This window comes from Arctopsyche grandis, chromosome 1 (genome assembly GCF_051622035.1).
Source record: "Arctopsyche grandis isolate Sample6627 chromosome 1, ASM5162203v2, whole genome shotgun sequence".
NCBI lineage: Eukaryota > Metazoa > Arthropoda > Insecta > Trichoptera > Hydropsychidae > Arctopsyche > Arctopsyche grandis.
In genome coordinates, this window is record NC_135355.1 from 17,325,457 (window position 1) to 17,345,615 (window position 20,159).

The 20,159-nt window shown below is 33.5% G+C and overlaps 1 protein-coding gene across 30 annotated transcripts in view; it reads left to right on the top strand.

The window, feature by feature from the left end:
- Nucleotides 1-20,159, top strand: part of LOC143911524 (uncharacterized) — a 126,770-nt gene that overhangs the window by 101,780 nt on the left and 4,831 nt on the right. For 2 of the 30 annotated variants that reach the window (XM_077430428.1, XM_077430536.1), the window contains exons 3-17: nucleotides 2,561-2,705; nucleotides 9,307-9,466; nucleotides 9,555-9,822; nucleotides 10,118-10,446; nucleotides 10,519-10,710; nucleotides 10,811-11,050; nucleotides 11,127-11,373; nucleotides 11,445-11,632; nucleotides 11,718-11,808; nucleotides 11,888-12,101; nucleotides 13,171-13,235; nucleotides 13,314-13,393; nucleotides 14,151-14,321; nucleotides 15,713-15,749; nucleotides 16,644-16,765. In XM_077430428.1, coding sequence (XP_077286554.1) covers nucleotides 2,578-2,705; nucleotides 9,307-9,466; nucleotides 9,555-9,822; nucleotides 10,118-10,446; nucleotides 10,519-10,710; nucleotides 10,811-11,050; nucleotides 11,127-11,373; nucleotides 11,445-11,632; nucleotides 11,718-11,808; nucleotides 11,888-12,101; nucleotides 13,171-13,235; nucleotides 13,314-13,393; nucleotides 14,151-14,321; nucleotides 15,713-15,749; nucleotides 16,644-16,765 — 2,532 coding nt within the window. In that variant the 5' untranslated portion in view covers nucleotides 2,561-2,577. Of the gene's footprint in view, nucleotides 1-2,560; nucleotides 2,706-7,249; nucleotides 7,405-9,306; nucleotides 9,467-9,554; nucleotides 9,823-10,117; nucleotides 10,447-10,518; nucleotides 10,711-10,810; nucleotides 11,051-11,126; nucleotides 11,374-11,444; nucleotides 11,633-11,717; nucleotides 11,809-11,887; nucleotides 12,102-13,170; nucleotides 13,236-13,313; nucleotides 13,394-14,150; nucleotides 14,322-15,712; nucleotides 15,750-16,625; nucleotides 16,766-20,159 lie in introns of all 30 variants that reach the window. The other 28 variants (XM_077430475.1, XM_077430626.1, XM_077430501.1 and 25 more) reach the window with 20 other exon arrangements.

Below are 20,159 nucleotides of genomic sequence, written 5' to 3' on the forward strand. Positions count from 1 at the left end.
CACGTGAGCAAAAAGCTCTCAACTTGCCCCTAAGCTTTACTTAGCACAAATATTTTGAACTTCAATTAAAACGACTGATTTTTTTATCACGAACGGATACAGTTTTACGAATTGGACCATCTCCATTTAAATTTTCATATACAGGTATGTATTGTATGTAGGTTTGAAAATTTGCAACGTTTCATATAATAGTCTTCGAAAAACAAATCACTATTGGAAAACGTGCGCGAGCTGAATTTTTTTTTTTCTATTTTTTTACGGTCGTTTTTTGCTTTTTATAACGGGTCGCATCTCCATTAAAATCTGTCTGCAGGTGAACACGTGCCTTATCAATTTTTCAACATTGATTTACATTTTAATTGAATTGTACACCTTTTATAAATCAAACCTTTAAAAATCATTCAGGCGAATAATAATTTTTAATATCGGTCGGCTTAAGCATGTATCTTTGGAACGTTTGGAAATGCATTCTTAAAACGCAATGGTAATAATTTCACGTATGAGATATATTTAGTTCTTAAATTCAGTTTTAATAATGTTTTCACATTCTATCAGAGCACACTGGTCTCGTTTGTATTGAATGTCAACGGACACAACACTCAACGAAAATAAAAGTTAATAGAATGTGAATTATAAAAAAAACTTTTAATTTTTATATTTTAAAACACCACCCTGAGTAATTGAGGCGTTTAAAGAAGAAAAAGCCTCACGATACATGATCTTGGGGGACAGATTTTTGATTCCGTAGTGCTCGTACACGACCAGTGATGATATGATTGTACCAGATAAGCTAAGAAAAAAACCCTGAAAAACCAGGTCTTGTCAGACCTAGAAGTTCAACCTATTGTGTGCAAATATTTTTTATTTTGGCCGCTTTTCCTCTCCCCTAATCTATATCATGGTTTACAAAAATCAGTTTAAAATGCGAAAAATAAATCAGCGGTGGAACGCTATTTTAAAATAAATACATCCAAATCTTCCCAAAGATGAGGATTTTTTAAAAAATAATCGATCGTAGAAACACATTTATCAACTATATATTTAAACTAGGTACATATCTCGTATCATTATCATCATCATCTATATCCACTGCTAGATGAAAACCTCTCCATCACGTTTCCGCTCGTCTCTGTTTTGGGCAGCTCTCATCCATCGCACACCACTCATTTTCCTAATTTCGTCCACCCATCTTCCCTGCGGTATTCCTTTTACCCTTTTGCATTCTCTCGGGTACCATTCTAGCATTTATTTTGTCCTTTCGTCCATTCTTGTAGCCACGTAGCCCGCCCATTGCCATTTCAATCTCTTCACTACTCTTGTCATACTTCTCACCCACGTATTCCGTTTCCTGTCTTTCCTCGTTATGCCAAGCATACAACGTTCCATTATTCTTTCAGTGCATTGAACTTATGTAGCAACTTGACGTTCAATGTCCGAGTTTCACATCCATACGTCATCACTGGCAAAGCACATTGATCGAAAAGCTTTTTCTTGAGGCAAAGTGGAATTTTTGATTTAAAGCCGCATTCATTCGTCCAAATGCACTCCATCCTAATTTCATACGTCTCTTTATTTTTTCTTCTTTACTCCTGGACATGCGAATTACATATTTGATCTAAATATAAGTAATTATTTACTTCTTCTACCGGTTTATCATCTAATGAAATACTATCAGGCATGCAATAACTATTGAACATTAGTTTGGTCTCATCTACGTTAATTTTTAATCCTAATTTCCTACTTTCTCTATCCAGCTGTGAAGCAAGTCAGCTGGATCGTGAACAATTAAAACTATTATATATCGTCTGCGAACCGAAGATATGTAAGTCAAGAAGCGATCGTTGATTTTTACTCCTGCTCTGTCACATTCCTAAAAGTTCCTGAAAACTCCCTCAAGTACCGCATTAAATAACTTGAGCAAGATGGTGTCTCCTTGTCTTACTCCTTTTCCCATGCTAAATCTATCTGTATCTGAAAAAAATTTTAGCGGAACTGTAGCGTTCTTGTATGTACATATGTATATTACAGCCCGACATAGAGTTCTGGCACTCCCTGTGTTTGTAGAGCGTCGAATACTGCATTGTGACTAACTGGTACCTCGTATAGTAGTTTTTATTTATTATTTAAAAATTAGAAACAAATGAATTTTCATCATTGTCAATAATACTAAACATTTCCCAAAAGTTTCCGTCGCCCAGATGACCGTCACCTAAATAATTGTCGCCCAATTTCGTTACCGGGATCTCAGTACCCGATCTCACATGACTGGGCTTAGGGCCGGGCCACACCGTGCGACTTGCGAGCGACTTGGTTGAGGGCGACCGGACCAATACATGCAGTTAGATGGGACATGCCACACCCGTCAACTTCTTTGTCGCTCACATTTCCATACATTTTTTCGTATCGCGCAACTAGTCGGCCGACAAAGTTGCACGGTGTGGCCCTGCTCTTAATCATAGGCTTGGGCCTGGTAGCGTATCTAAGAGTAGACGCGACAGCCTCACCTACACTAGTGTTCATGCTCGCAACACCTTCAGCATATATATTCTGTGTGTTGCAGATGGTGTGTCGGTGAGCATGGCGAGTGGCGCGGCGGAGGAGGCGCCGCGCGGGCCTTCCACGGCCGAGCACATTACGAGGCTCTTCCCCAAGTGTCGGCCACGCTCTGATCACAACCTCAACAACACTAGACGACACGACGACAGGTACACACACCAACATCTCACATTCACGATTGCCACCCACTCACCCGCTGAAAACTTGCCGCATACTGCATATTGTAAGCTTTTAACAGGGGTGTGGTAGCACTGGGTATGAAGTGATCTTCACACTTCTGATGTACGTACAAGTCTCTTGTAGGCAGGGTTGCCAGATGACCTTATTTGAGAGAGACCTTCACGAGTTTAACAGACAAATCCCGAGTCCCGCATTGCCACTGAAAATCCAGACTTACATATATACGTAAATAGAAATGGCAAATTTCAAAAGTAACACATTTCAATCCATTAAAATCTTGTCCTTAACCCTTTGAGTGCTGACGTCTTTTCTATTGAATGCCCGCCACGCTGAAAATTTCGCCAAAATTTTCAACTAAAATTATTTAGAAATCCAATAGAAAGCAGATATAAAAATTGTAGCTAATCCAAACAAACCCTAGATAACTACCGCCGAGGATTTCGAGTTTTGTAAAGGTGTGCTTAGACTCTCCAATATATCTTGCAATAATATAAAATAAACAAAAGATGTCTATGTATTAATGAATGTATTTTTCAAAAACTAGTTCCATCTTCTTCATTGTTGTTAAAATGTAATGCTCACAATCTAAATGCCAAGCCATAAATAAATACATTATAATTTAATTAAAAATATTTTTTTCTTAATTTCTTCATTAATTCTTAAACTTCTTTTTTTTATCGTTCCTAATAGTGAATGTCCCAACCTGTGATTTTGGAAATCTGGTAACCCTGCTTACAGGGTCTGGGTATGACGTTCGTGGTAGCCAGAGGCGGTACGTTGGATTTCGACTCTGGTTAATACCATTAGTGTTTCTGAATACCCAGACCTTTAAAATTCTTATGACTCGTGTCATAGCTCTGGATCGTTCCCGGGATGACGCAAAATATACATTTTTTAATGAAGTGAAATATATTTATTCTAAATTAATATTAGGATTCAATTTGTGGTACAGGCCAACGAAACTTGTTTAGCGCTTTAAACAGTGTTTACTTATCGATGCGTCGAAACGAACTGTCGTTTATGGTAAACGGACTATTTCGCACAGTGCAATCTCGCACACGACAATCGTTTCCATGGAAATCGCGTATACGGAATATCTGGCAACTCAAGCTCTCGTTTGTATGATAGTTCGCGTGGGTAGCTCTCGATGGATGAAATTTTCGGGTGCCAGATGATCCATGATCGAGATTTTAGTGACGTGTGCGAAATTGCTTTGTGCGGAAAATCACCAAACAAAACTTTTCTTGGCTCGAAAATCAAATGACAACTGTCGACTTTTCAAGAGAATACGCCATTATTGAACGACGCGAACTGGGTGCTCAAGTATTATATACAAATAAAATAAATTATAAAACACCTGAAAATTACGAATCCTACAATTTATCGATTTAGTGATACGATTTCTAACACGTTTGATTTAAATCATTATTTTAATTTTTCGCGTTTTTAACTAAAATCACATCCGTGGCATAGACAACCCTGATCTATTTGATTGTGATTTTTTTTAAACCGTTTTTAGCTCGTGAGTCCATTTTAGAGATCTAGTAAAAACCTAACAATTCCTGTAGTTAAAATTTCAATGGTAAATAATTACTAGTATGAAAAAATTAATATATATGTACATATTTTGAGTCTGTGATAATTAAAATACATATATAGATACATAGGTAATCTATTTATATTTAATTAGCGAAAAGCTCTTAAAGACATTTGAATTTTTGTCGTATTGTATTTTGTTCATGTTACCTACAATTTAAATATTTCGATTGAAAGTCATCATTGTGTTCAATTTTTAATTTATCTATGGTTTTTTTTACTAAAATTTTAATGACAAAAATAAAAACATATGAAAGTACTAATTAAAATTTTAAAAAGTTAAGACGTGGAGGTGCTAAAAAATAATTTAACAAAATTTTAATGAACTTTCTTATAACATTGAAATGATGAAATCAGGGTGTTTATTTGATAATTTATTTTTACTTTTATAAATAAAACGTAATTCATCTCAGAAATATTGCTACTGACGTATCCAGTGGCAACATCTCCCTGTATGAAAAGCACCACATACTCTCCATATGAATAAAAATGCTACTGCTAGGAGTGGCCATATACATATTTAAATCGAAATCAAAACGAATTCAATCAATACCTACATACATGTGTATGTGCATCCAACAACCAAGTATACATATGCTTGTACAATATATTTATTTATTTATTTATATGTATGTCCTGATATGAAACATCTCGCTTACGTAATTAATACGATTGAATTATCGTAGTTATTCTCGACCGGTTAATTTGACAACAATGGACTTGTATTGCTAAATTAGCAGTGTTTTAACGCTAACTACGCGTTGAAATAGTGTGTTGAAACAATGCTAAATTATGAGAACCCTTGAACCTTTCCCTCCTCCTACCCTTCTATTCCACTGTAGGGGTTGTTGAGGTCGGTCACGCCCCTGTGTTTAACCGTACGAATTTGGAGCTACTTTCAGCTCACGAGTTTTGTGACAGACAAACGTTTTATTTTATTTGGAATAAATTATACAGATAGCCTTGCGAGACAACGAGGGTAATATTCTATTGTCTTTTTTTGTCTATTCTGATTTGGCTGCGTGCCACAGTTAGTAATTGCGTATGTATTCTAATGTCTATACGTATTTCTAAATATAGCAATGGAAAACTACGACATTTTATCGAACATCTCTTTTAATTGTTTTTAACCACTCTTCTGTGAGTGGTTGGGAAAAGTTTTAGCCTTAGTCGGGCGGTGTTTTTCGTTTTATCCTTGAAGGCACACAGTTCGCTTTCTGGAAGTCGCATCTTCGAAAGCAATTAACTCGATTCACCGTCGAGTTAGTATTTTCATCAAACTTTCCCTAATTGACATGACCGACCGCCTCATTGTTGGGGAAAAGTCAATTTTCGTCTCCTCTCAGTTCGAGCGAAAGGGAGCGTGTATCGGTCTGAGAATAAATATATTCAATTTTCCGCATTCTGTGTTTGGTCTTTTGATCTAAAATCGACCCGATTCCTTTTTCACCCGGTCGTATTAGCGGCGATTCGTTTCGATAGAGCGAAAATATCCACTCGATTGGGCTCTTAATCGAAATACTGCGCGTAATCTGAAAACGAGCTATAATATATTTTACAAGCACTTTTCGGTGAGGGGGAAGGTGGGGGTTGTAAAAAACAGAAATTGTTTAAACTTGGTCTAAAATGGAGGGGGAGGGGAGGGGTGGCGCTTTTGGAAAACTTTTCAGAATTAATCGACCGTGCACGGCGAATTTTCAATTAGTGCCACGAAATTACTCGATTGTACTTTTTTGTTTCGATGAAAATTAAAGCGAATTCCACGCCCTAGTCTATTCTTCAAAGTGTGTATATGTAGATTCGTAACTCGAACTCGGTTCTTCACTTCTCGTTAAATATTTATAGAGGTCGACAATCCTTTTAGGTTTTTCGCCTCTAAGTGGATGGGGAGGGGGTAAATCCCTACCCCAAAATGATGTGTGACATACATTACAATAACGGTGACCGTCACCGCATCGAAAATGTTCGTTTACCATGAATACATAGAAAAGACGGTTAGTATACATATCAGTGGCGTACGGTAAAAGTCTCTCTCCCCCCGACGTACATCCTCACTTAATTTGCGCGAGCAGGATACAACAGAAACAAGAGGAACAGGCTTTTCATCACGTATTCTGCCCGCGCACATTAATCAAGGCTGTACGACAAAAAGAGAGATAATTTCACCGCATGCCACTTATATATATATATATATATATATATATATATATATATATATATATATATATATATATTATATATATACATAGTACCGTTTACCATGCATACATTATTTTTGATCTTTCGACTTAAGATCTTTCGATTTTCGATCTTTGCTTTTTCGATTTTTCGACCTTTCGATGCCGTGATGTAGACCATTACAATACATATATTTATGAGTTATATCAAACTTAAGTGACATGCGTACATATACATATGTACATTTATGGATATATGTACATAGGTATTATATAGAAAGCGTTATGCTTCAAATATGAAACGTCAAAATCCAATTTTCCAGTATTTTTTTACATAGATGTACATACATATGTAGGTACATAGATAAATTTACCTACATTGATTTGATTTGAAACCAAAAGAAAGCTCATAACTTAATGTAGCTATAATTTTTACAATAAAGCTTACAAAACAGTTCACGCGCCTTTCCTTTCAACGTGTAGTGTAGTTTCGAAAAATATGTATACATATGTATATATTTTTATCACAGTCAAAGTTTTTCAATACCAAAAAGTGTTCCATTGTATACGAACGTGCTTGCTCGTCTTTTACTGTAGTTTCATTCTTTCACCGTACATAAAGCCTCGTAGAAAATTTTACGAATTCCGTGAAAATTCTCATTGCGATTTGCTTACATTTTCGTCGCGGATGCGCAATTCGCCGAATGAAAATGAAATGAAATTTTTGCACACGTGTCTAGTGAGTTTGCAAGTAATTGTGGATGATGGGCAGGTGGCAGGGCACCGACGAGGGGACTCCGCCCTCTGAGGAGGATCGCCGCCAGGGCAACTGCGATTCGGATCAGGTCATTATCCTCAATTCGAAGCAGGGCTGCTACAAGCTGAGGGACTCGAGGTACATCCCATACAAAAATAATAAAAAAACTAAGCATTCATGGATCATTGCACTTGTTAGATTCTACATCGAATGTGATCGTCGAAATTTATCATACATACATATGTATGTTGGATTCGAAGTTTAGCTACATTTGTGTATGTGCATGAAGGTATTGTACAGGCCTGTTAGGAAAATCTGTAGCTAATTAATAGCCCATGTACTGTGAATGTAATTGAATATTGTAATTTAGATGATTCATTACACTGTCATGATATGTATGTACTATAGAGCATGTTATATAATATCTTGTATATATATGTAAATCAAAATCTGCAATATCAATCGCGCACAATGTACATATGTATACTTATACTTACATAATTACACAGTATTCATTTATTTTAAACTGTATATACATATGTGTAGTTTTTATTATTACACATATTATAATTTATTTATAAAAAGCACTGGATATCTTATCAGATATTAATTTTTTCAGTTATTTATTTGTATCATTATTTAAAGATACTATTTAAATTCATAAAAAAAAATGATTAATAATAGTTTCATTAAATAAAGTTGCTTATTTAAAATAGGGTACCATTTATCGGCCCGGAAAATAAAAATAATGCCCCTCTCTAAAATAGCTTGCACGACAGATTCGGCTTTCGCCCGGCAAATCAAAGGTCAAATGGGTTGCCAGTAACAAAAATAAAATTTGACAAAAATAAACAATCTAATGTTAAATGAATAGGGCCAACCCTAACTTAACCTAACCCTTAAATAAATAAATGTTGTCTGTTAAGATATTACGATTACCCAGTGAAAATGTAACTGGTTATGATTTCACTAAAATGTCAAATTTTATTTTTGTTACTGGCAACCCGTTTGTCGTTTGATTTTCCGCGCGAACGCCGATTCTCTTGTGCGAGCTATTTTAGAGATGTTAATTTGACATTAAATTTCGTTTTGACATTTGTCGTGTAATTTATTTTACAGCCGTGCCAAAAATATTATCCTTTTAAAATATACATATACAATTTTATATACATATTTTCAAATGCATGCTTCGGTAAAAATCAATTAATATTATTGAATTTCAATTTTCAAATGAAATACACATTTAAGTTAAGTTATTAATGTAACTAACGTAATATAGTCACCTCTGGTGAGTTGAATGGTTTTTATCATACATAATTTGTCACTGAAAAGCCACATAAATTAAATGATTGAATTATGTTATAGAATCTACACTGTTTGCGTTAGTTTTAATGCTGAACACGTTTTACCAAACTGTAAAACATGTCCTTTGGTATTTCACCCTTGGGACTCTTGTACAATGGTTTATGACTATTACCGACAATGATATTATATTCAGAGTTATGGGGTGAGAACTAAGAAGGAATGAAAGGCTTGCACAACTGAACGTGTTTGATTTTCTTTTTTTTCCATTTTTATATACATAGTTTATAATTCAATTATACATTCAGAAACGAAATTTTACTTTAAACTATCAATCACTTACATACTTAAATTGCATCGTCGATGCATTGAAAAAAAAAACATACATATGATCATTGGTGCTCATATTGAATATGTTATACATATTTATATAGTTTATTGATGTGTGACATTGAATTCCGAATTATTTTTTACTAAAACAAAATACATATATTAAATAGAATACGTGAAGTTATTATATTATTTGTGTTTTTATTTATATTGCATGTTTATAATGTAATGCACAAAATTTGAAACAAAATATTCATCATTCATGTATGTGTATACAATAATCTCATCAATAAAAAAGTAATGCAATATGAAAGTGTAATTATTTTAATAATGAAATCGAAATAATAACAAAAATATCTACCATACAAAGAAAGTTGGTAAATCCTAAAATATGATCTCATTTTTCAGGATAATTGAAATTGCCGGAGGTCGTGAGATTTACTCACAGAGTAGAACTAAAGCAATACGGAAAGGTCGACATGCTGGAATCAATCAACGCTCTATCCACCAAAGAGGAGCGAAGCATCGGGGCGACAAAGATACATATGATAGTATTTATATAAATGAGGTTAATCGTTTTTCATTTTCATGTCATCAATTAGTTTTACATGTTTATTTTTTTATTTATTGATTTGTGTTTAATGCTTTGTTTTCAGACCAATTTGAATCATCGCAGAGATTCAAGAGATACTGTTTCTCCAGCCCTACTGCCATCCAGTTTTCCTGTACAGCACTCTCCCCCTACTCGTGATAAAAAAATATCTACAACTATTCCAATACAACCATCGCCGTCTCCACCTCCAATAGAATCTCCACCTCCTCTTACACCTCCAGATGAAGTGCAAGGGTCAAAAGGAAGCCCCATTGCCGTAACAGCTGGAGGAGAATTGGTTGTTTTCGATGACATCGGTGACAGTTGGCAAAGTATGACATAAATCTTACTGTATCTGCTCTTGTATCATATCAAAAAGGTTTCACAAATTCATTGAACCGACCAATTTTATATGTAAAGTTATTCTAGTGTTCGAAATACTTGTGATTGTACGTGTGCTAAAAATAAATTGTTATAATTGCCACTTGTTTTTGTTAACAATGTTAAAATGTGTATATCATAGTTCCCTTTAAAACTAGTAAATGCTATGTTTTTTATTATATTAAAACATTCATTTACAGAATGAGTGGTTTTTATTTTCAGTGATAATGAATTCTGTGTCCCCAGGTTTAAGACTTGACTTAGAAAATAGTGAACCCGACATAGACAATGGCATTCAAAGAACAGTCACTGTCGAAAATAGCGTCGATCCAATAATTCCTGTACACAATAACAACGGAAATACGGGAAAATCGTCTCCGATGGAAGATCACAGCGATGAAACGAGCGACGGCAGTTGTAGTAGTGAGGAGCATGATGGTGGACTTGGCAACGGTGTTCAAGAGAATGATGTAGGAAATGGCGCTAGAGTTGCAAGAGTAATCGGAGGTGTACCGATAGCTGAATATGCTGAGTCACCTAGAAGATATGGCCCACCAAGACCAGGATTTCCTCAGGTATCTAGATTATTTTTAGGATAATTTTGTATTCTCAAGAGATATTTTCTCATTTATATTTTTCCTTTGCAGCGAGTTTTATCTGGTAGTAGTCCATCACCGCCACTTGCAGCTCCACCATGTCTTGCACCATCATCTATGACTTTCGATTATTTATATGAATTTTCTGAAACTAGGAAAGTCTTAGAAGAATTTTTTAAGTGTCCAAAATCTAATGATATAGACCATGATACTGGTACTCTTGACGATATAAATGATTTTCAGGTAAATTATGTAGCTACAATAAAATATATGCATAGGTATGGAGTTATAATATTTATATTTTTAAGATAATATTAACATTTATAATTTATTATATGAACAGGATTTAGATTACGAACTTCGCCGTCACCAAAAGCGAACTGATGATGATATAATTTTGGGCGATGGTGATGTCGGTGAACCTGAAGATGGTGATATAGAAGATGGGGATGAGAGAGCAGACTCTCGAAATGCTGGAAGTTGGTATGTAGGGCAACGCCTTGCTAAACCACGTGTCCCCGCTCATACTATGCAAGATTCACCTCAAACTCGTCACAACCATACAAATTTTTTAGGCTTACAGGTTAATATTTGAAAACGTTAATATGGAATAATGTTTCTTTACCTTTTGTTTGATGTTTAAAATTTTATCCATGCAGCAAGATTGTGATCCATATGAACCAGAAGTTAATTTAGTAGAATTATCAGTTGGGACAGGATCGAGTGGTTCAGGTTCGAGAGAAAGACGAGGTGGTGGTATGGGTGGAACAGTGCAGGGAACCATTGGAGTACCCACTCAGCAACCACCTCATCGTTTCACTCTGTCACCTGAAACTACGGATTGCGATTCAAATTGTGGCGATCTCGATAGTGAAGTATCATTGATGCTTATGGAAAATGAAATAGGTAAACTTATAACACGACAGTTTATCTTTGTTTTAAATTGAATACATTATGTAACCTGATATTATTTTTAGGTGCTAATAATAACTGTAACTCAATACGTGTTGTGCCATGCATGCCCGTACTTGAAGATGGACTTAGCAGTGGTCATGCTTCTGATGTTGACAACAATTCGCGTGCACCTCCACCTCCAGCTCCAGCGCCTTCCATCGTATCAGCTCCTCCCCCATTGACCCATGCAACAGAATCTACAGAAGATCAGGTTTCTTTATAGAATTCCGTTTTTTGTTTTCATTAGCAGATTATGATTAGTTTATATGTATAAACTTGAATATAATTTTTTTAAGGTGTCGAAACCTCAAATTATCGTCGAAAATGGAGTAAAATCAGATGTGCCGGCTCTTTCAGACGTCGATTTAAATAACCTCGATCCACTTGGTCAGTTTAACCGAATCTATGATTGCAAAGAATTTTATTAGTTTTATTTTTGTATATATTTTTTTGCGTATTCATTAAGATTTTATTTTAGCTAGTAGATGGTCTATGGCACCACCTCCCCCAGCACCAGAAGCTCATCGCGGAGGCATTAGTGTGGGAATGATAGGAAATGAAGCGCCGGCTTGTGCTGCTGCTCTTAGAGATATTCGCTTGGCATTGCGAAGAGCTCGTGCCCTTCCACCTGCATCAGTTCGTGCTCCTGAACCAACCCCACCCACTTTATGGCTACCGAGGTATACTATTATATTATATATGTACATACTTACTAGGGCCGCGCCTACCATATGTAGAGATGTGTGCAACGCTCACAGGCGGCCGAAAGAAATGAGTCGAAAAAATTATATTCCTTAAAAAAATACGAAACAAGACATCGTACTTTTTTAAATACATTTAGGTTGTCTTGTTGTATACTTGTGGATTGCTGTTGCAAGTTACAACTTGTAACACACCCGAACTATAATTCGGAGAAATAACAGGATAGGAGCTAGGTCTTTTATGTTCTATTATCTTTGCGACTGTCAGTATTTCTTAAAGGATGTTGAGTATTGGTTGGTCATCGAAATAACACTGTTTTAGATGCGGGATTGGGGATAAAAACACTATATTTTCATGAATGAACTTGATAATGTTCAGTCTCTCTTTTCGTCTGGTCCTGTTCAGAACTAAACGTTTTGGTTTTCTTGTCTGTTTTTCTGGTTAATTTTTATTGTGATTAAAATTTTCAAAACTTTATTCCTCACAAGGTAAGATTTTTGCACTACTCACATGCATAACTCGAATTAATATGATTTATACAAAAGCTGATTAAATTAAAGAGCGGCCGATTTATGTATGCACACAGGCGGCTGAACTCTTAGGCGCGGCTCTGATACATACATATGCATATTGTTATAAAGACAATACGAGATGTGTGTGTGGGGGGGGGATTTATTGAATAAATGTATATTAAGATTTAGTAAAAGAATAATGATATTATTCTTTTACTAAATTTCAAATATAATAATGCGAATCCTTTTTTTAGTAAATATTTTTTAGCCAAAAAACATCCGTGCTAAATTGTCATACAGCAAATACATTTTTATCATATTCTTCATGCTAAATATAAAATATTATTATCTGAGTACTAAACCACATTGCTTAAACGTGATACGCGGTTTTTATATTTAAATCAGTGAAACATCATGACAATGGTTGTTTCGAGTAAATTCACGTAAAATGCATACATATATAATTGTGTATTTATCAATTTAATTTAATGTTGTATTTAACAATTTTATATATTTGATTACTACTTTTTTTCAGAAGACGAGACACCTCGAGAGAAAGTGTTGAATCAACTGAACGTAAACCGGCAAGTGGCGATGACGGTAATTATTTATATTTTCACTTAATCTTTTGAGCGATCGCTTGATTTTAAAACTTATTTAAAAACCTATAAATTAAAGATGAGGCTGACACAGATTTGGAAACTGATAGGCTACTGGGCCAACAGAGAACTGATGATCAAGGTTTCTATGACGAAAAGGTATATACCGCTTATCACTACATATTTACATTGTTTATTTTCATTTCTTGTTTTATTATTATTTGGTCATACGTTTAAATGCATGTCTATGTGGGTGCGGACCAATCTCTTCTACAGATGTTGTTACGCACATAATTTTATTTTCTTGATTCTTTTGGGTGTGGTGCTACTTCTCTTTGTTTCTGATTGCCAACACATACCTTTAACACAGTATTCCAACAAAACGGACTATATAAACGCTGCTTCAGAAGTTATTATTTGCTATATATGTCGCTTTACAACTGAGAAAAATATTATATATAGATATACACAGCTCATAACACCCATTTTACATAGGTATAGGTAAATGTATGTTATAATAATCTATTTGTGTTTCATGTTGAAAATTTGGAGACTGATTGTTTCCATGTTAATTTATAATTCATCTGAAAAATTCATTTATCTCCAAATTTTTAATGTGAATTTCTTGTTAGGCTAGGTTACATATGAAACTTTAGCTATGACGAAAAATGTGTATTAAAATTGTAGATTTTATTTACAATTAGTTATCAGTTTGTGCTTAGTCACAATTTACTTTGCGTGCACTATCAAAAACATTATGACAAATGTAATCATCTAGTTGACACTTCTTGTCGCAATATTAAAGACGATTTGAGCAATTATTAGTTTTCGATGAATCCTTAACTGCCGTCATGTGTCTAACATAAGACTGTCATTGAGGACAAGGTTTAGTTCTCGTATTGTGTTGATGTTGTAGGGGTGGAGGAAGGGCAAGTCGCAAACGATGTCAGCGGCAAATACAGCCCCCTCTCACCCCCCAACCCCGCCTGCACCCCCTCCTGCCCCAGCCTCACCCCCTTCCACTCCCTCGCCTGGGGAGCGGCCAGAGATCACCGACACACCCGCCACCGATATCAAACATAAGAAGGTAAAACCTGACCTCGTCACGAAGTATTAACTATTGAACACTCATCATTTATTGCATTTTGTATTGTTATGGAATAAACAATTTTAAAAAAGTTTGCACTATTAAGACGATATTTTTATAGTTGAGATTTTTTATTTATTCAAATTATCAATATCAAATATTGTAGATTGTTTTTTATCATATTTTTCATCAAATATATTGTTGGTTGAACTACGATTCCTTTTTTTGCAATAGCACCGACTTTCTTTGACTTAAAAATTTTAGTACGAAAATTAATATGGAATATCACCAAAATTCTTAACAGTCATTAAACTGAACTATGTATTGAGTTTATATTTTTCCTTTCTTTATATTTTGTGTCAGCCTAGTGCATTCTAAATCTTTAGATTTATAAAAATGCATATTTATATTTGAAATTTAAATGGTTGCTAACATATAATGCCCGTGAAAAACATTTGAATCGAGCATGATTTATTTTTTATTTTGAATTTATGCATTTGTTTATTTCATGTTTTTAAATTATTAGATTAAAAAACATTGTATATTTTTGTACACTACTTATTATCAATGCATGGAACATGCTTTAGTTTAGTTGTGGAAATTATAACCTTCAATGGATATGTATAATTTTCATTCATATTTATGAAATAGTTGTACAATTTTAATTGCATGCATTATTTTATGAAATGCTTTATTTCACTCATTCATTTCTACGATATTTTAATTTATAGTTATAAATCATCAATAGAATTCATTAAGCTTTTCAAAATGTTCATATGTATATTATAATATATTTTATACATTAAATTTACATGAATAATAAAAATAAATATGGGTTAATATATATAATATAATATATACATACATATATAAATATTTGATTAAATGGCAAACCTTATAACACTTAATAATATTAGCTTAACATAAAAATTTTGGATTTGGAAAATTTGAAAGTGATTTCTTCCAACGTTGATGTAATTTGATTTCGTATAGTAATATCAATTTGTTAAAAATATTTAATGGAATTTCAAATGACTAACTTCATTCACGAATTGAAAATGAAAATTTCAATGTATTTAATTTCTTTGCTAAATAATATTTTGTATATTGGCCATTGATATAGAATGTATAAATATGTAGGTCCTTCCATATAAATTTGTCGACCTAAAACGTGCCATACAGCGGGGACTATTGAAACCAACCACATTTATTTTTGCGACTTTTGAACCATTTTCACGGTAATATTTTTGGCGAATGAAGGCGCATATACATTATATATTGATGATATTGGCGCTTTATTTCTTCACTTATTTTGTCTGTTATGCTGCATTTCGCTTAAATAGCATGTTTAGATGCCGTTTCACCGAAATAATCAAATTTTTGTATTGCAGGATAAAGACAGCAAAAAGAAAGGAAAAAATAAAGAAGGTAATTTCTGTCACCTACATATTTGTAATAGTTGTATTATTTTTTTTTAATTTAATTTAATACTTAATTACTATTTTCTTTGTTTATATCCACCGCTTTGGGGTGTTTTTATTGGTGAGTTTATGATCAAAAGTATAAAATCATGCTTTTACATCTTCATAAAGCGCTCCATACTAAAAATGTTAATTTTTTAATCTAAAACACCTCTACATATGCATATAATATGTCTGTACATATTGCTGTAATATTCTCAAAAATAATTTTGTGAAGACTTCACGATATATGTAGAATTTTCTTTTTCAAAAAATATAAGAGCCGGTTGTATCGTTAATTTTGCCAATAAAATTCAACATACATATGTGTACATAAATTACCTGAAATTAATTAGTTAATTAATTAATTGAAAGGATAAACGTAAATTATTCCAGCATCTATAAACTTACATACAATTCAAAAATGAACATACAATATCTGTGAACCAAGCCTTTATAAAAAAAAGACCATTGTTTAAGCTATTTTAATTGTAAAAATCAAAGAAATTTCTTAAATTCAATCATTTATATCAGTGCTCCCCAACCGTAGTGCCATGGTACACGAATGCACTGCAATACGATTGTGATGGTAGGCTAATTTTTATATGTATGTGAACTTTTTTATACATATCACATATTAACTTTTGGAATTCTGGGAAAACTAAGTGTGCCGTGGGTGAGAATAGGCTGCAAAGCTCTGATTTATTAAATTGAATGCCGATATTTCATCTTGGAGTTTAAATTCTTGAATCATACTCCATTGTCATTGCTTTCAATGTAGTTTATTTTTCGATTATTTTACCCCGTTATTGAAAGCTTTAATAGTTTCAATGTTTGTTTACAGTTCTTCAAAATCCTTCAGTGTTAATAGAAGGAGTGTTATTCAGAGCGCGATATCTTGGCTCAACACAACTTGTATGTGAAGGACAACCGACAAAAGCAACTCGCATGCTGCAGGCTGAAGAAGCAGTAAGTCGAATCAAGGTCAGATATTTTCTTCTATTTTTGAATACCTACACCACTAATTTTAACACACATGATCACGCACATTTCAATAAATCTACACTGTTAATAAATTGACTGGTGTTAATTCATATATTACACTATATTCACACAAATCACTCCAATGTCATTACAAATCTAACACGAAACTACAATGTGTATAATTGGTATGTATGAATACTTTATGTGGATCTATGTACATATATACATACATACATCATGCAGGTCAAACTCCTTTTGATCACTGAATAATTCCAAACTACTGAGCTTTCGACATTTAAGTAAACGTATTACAATATACATAGTACCTATAATTCAGTGCTGTCACCCATTGGGTTTCCAGAAACCCATTGTTAAATATCTGAAGTTTCTGGAAACCCATTGTCCCAATTATAAAATTTCCTTAATTTGATGTGAATTTTATATACAGTACACTCTCGATTATCTGGGCTAATGCTGGGGAGGAAGGGCACGGATAATCCAAATCATCAAATTTTGACTTGGTTTCGAATATAATATCATATTTACAACACAAATTTTTGTTTCATAATTTTAATACTCATTATTTATTAAGAAAAACGCTCATAGTTAAGCAGATAAGTGGCTGTTAGTAATTAGTACTACTGTTGTACCGTTTTATGATTAATGTAACCGCTGGTATCTTCTTCACTTGCACAGTGTCAAACTCATTTTCTTCCTCTTGAGAAACAAGAGAAACGATATCTGTATCATCCATGCGTTTAAAACCCGGATCACTTAAATCATGATTGAGTCACTCCTCGATGTTTTCCTTATCCATGTTTCCAAAACATTTTAAATTTTCCAAAAATCCACATATTTCAGATATATCATTTGCTTCTTTCTCTTCAGAATCTACTAAAACTGTTTCAATGTCAAGAAGAATCTTTCTCCATGATCGAACAAGTGTTACTGGCTTTTTACTTTTGACCAAGATTGTGTTATTCCGTGTATAGCATCCAATATCGTCATTTTTTTTCAGAAATTGATTAGTTTGTCATCTTCCTCGACAAGAGTTTTCAGAAGACTTTGACGATAAAGACGTTTCATTGATGATATAACCCCCTGGTACAAGGGGGTTATATCCCTAATGTGAATCAAAGATGTCGCATCAGGGAGCAAAAATTTTGTAACCATAAGTCTATCGTTTGTTTTCAATATACTTTCGTTCGGATGAGTAGCATTATCAAATAAAAATACTGCTTTCTATGGTAATCCCTTATTTTTTTTAAATCTTGCACCTCTGAAACCCATTTCTTTTTGAACCAATTTTCAAAAATCTCCCCGTCCATCCATGCCCCTTTCTGACTATAATAATCGACGGGAAGATTTTTCATTTCAGATCCCTTAAAAGATCGAGGTTTCTTTGCTTTCCTAATCATCAAAAGTTTCATTTCATGAGTTCTGATACGTTTCCGCAACACATGACAGTTATCCTTTCTTTGGACGATTTATATCTAGGAGCAGGCTTTTGTCAAAATTGAAGCCAGCGTTTTTTGTCGGCAAGCACTTCCATTACAGGCCTGTTTCATCTGCATTATAGATTTGATCGGGTTGCAAATTTTCTCTTTGCAATTATTCTCAAAATTCATCAGCAATTGAAAATAATTAAACATACGTATGTTACGAAAGAATCTACCCTGAATATACGCACTTGTTACTTCTTCGCTGATCAAAAGCGAGTGAAAGATCAACGCAATAGTAAAAGATATTTAAATGGAAACGAAAAACATTTCTGTGTGACATAATTTTTTTCAAATAACACGCGTGTTTACAATCAATCGGTGCGCCTCATAATCAGATAAGAAAAAAATTAAATTAATTAATATTTTTCAAGCACAGATAATCCGCAAACCGGATAATCTAGAGTTTACTGTATGTTTGTAATTAAGTGTATATTGTACATAAAAAACCTTATTGTATAAAAAAATTGTATAAAAAAAATTCTAAGTTGAAGTCACCTTCCTGGTGAATTTAACATGTCTGATATACATACATACACATGTACATATAATACATACATACATAGATACAAAGATACTTTCAATATTGACATATTATGTAAAAAGTTCAACATAAATCAACTATGAAATTAGTCAACGTATGGAATGAGCAATATCGACATTTATTATTATCTATGGTGTTGGTATATATTGAAATTTAATATTGGGATTCTGTTTATGTTTTATCGCTTTTTTTGTGAGTAATATCACTGCATACTGTTTGATCCTAATGTTTGTTTTATTTTTCATACATCATTTTGTTACACATTGTACTTTTTTCCTAACAAAAAAACAATATTAATCAAATCGTTTAAATACGAACAACAAATGATATTAAACGATTTTCTAAACATGTAACTTAACTTAAGGTGAATTTTGGCAAATGGATTGTTTTAGAATGTATTGAAGATGAAATTAATATGACGTTGTAGCATTTGCTACAAATTGAAATATAAATGGAAGCAATTTCATTAATATTTATTATTAGTTAAAAGAACCCGAATGTTAATCTTATAGAGAGCCTAATGAGATTATTTTTTTTTTTAATTCCCCATTAATTTGTATCATTATTTTAATTTTTCAACCCTTTAAGGTCTTGAAATATAATAATCGTAATTTGATTAGAATTTATAAGAACTGGTGCATTGATATGCACGATGTTATGGTAGATCTAGATTAGAAATATCTATTATTATTAGATCTAGAGAGAAAATTGGATATATTTTAGATGACTGCTTGCATTGATGGTGAACATATTATATGTACATATATTCAAAATATTTTCGGTCTATGTGAATCGGATTCCTTCAATTATGTTTGCAAGTTTTCTCGTACTTATGTAATATATGAAGTTATATTATACATATATACCTATATACGTATATATTATTATATCAGTGTAGAGTACTTTGCACTAGAATTTTGTTTCAGTGTCCCCCTCACCCCTTCACAGAGCCTCTACCTTTGGTCTGCAGACCAGCGGTGCGGTTCTGATTGGTTGCCTGACACCTGCCTGCTGTCTAGCCATTGAAGCAACCTCACAATATCCTCCGGAATGTTTGTCTCTCACTCTCTTACCCTTTCTGCTGTCATCTACTATGCTTTTTCACCCCTTGCATATATTATACTATTTTGTTTTGCAATTTAATACTACATTATAATTTTGTGCAGCTTATTTTTGTCATCATCTTTTGTTTTGCACTGCATGTCAAAAAGTGTATCGATTGACTGCTTTCGTTATATTATATATAAGTTGCATTCACACGCTTACACTTTTCATTGATTTTTTTTTGATACTTATGCATTTCACGTAAAAAAATATATTAACACGAAATATTATTCATTCATACGTTAAC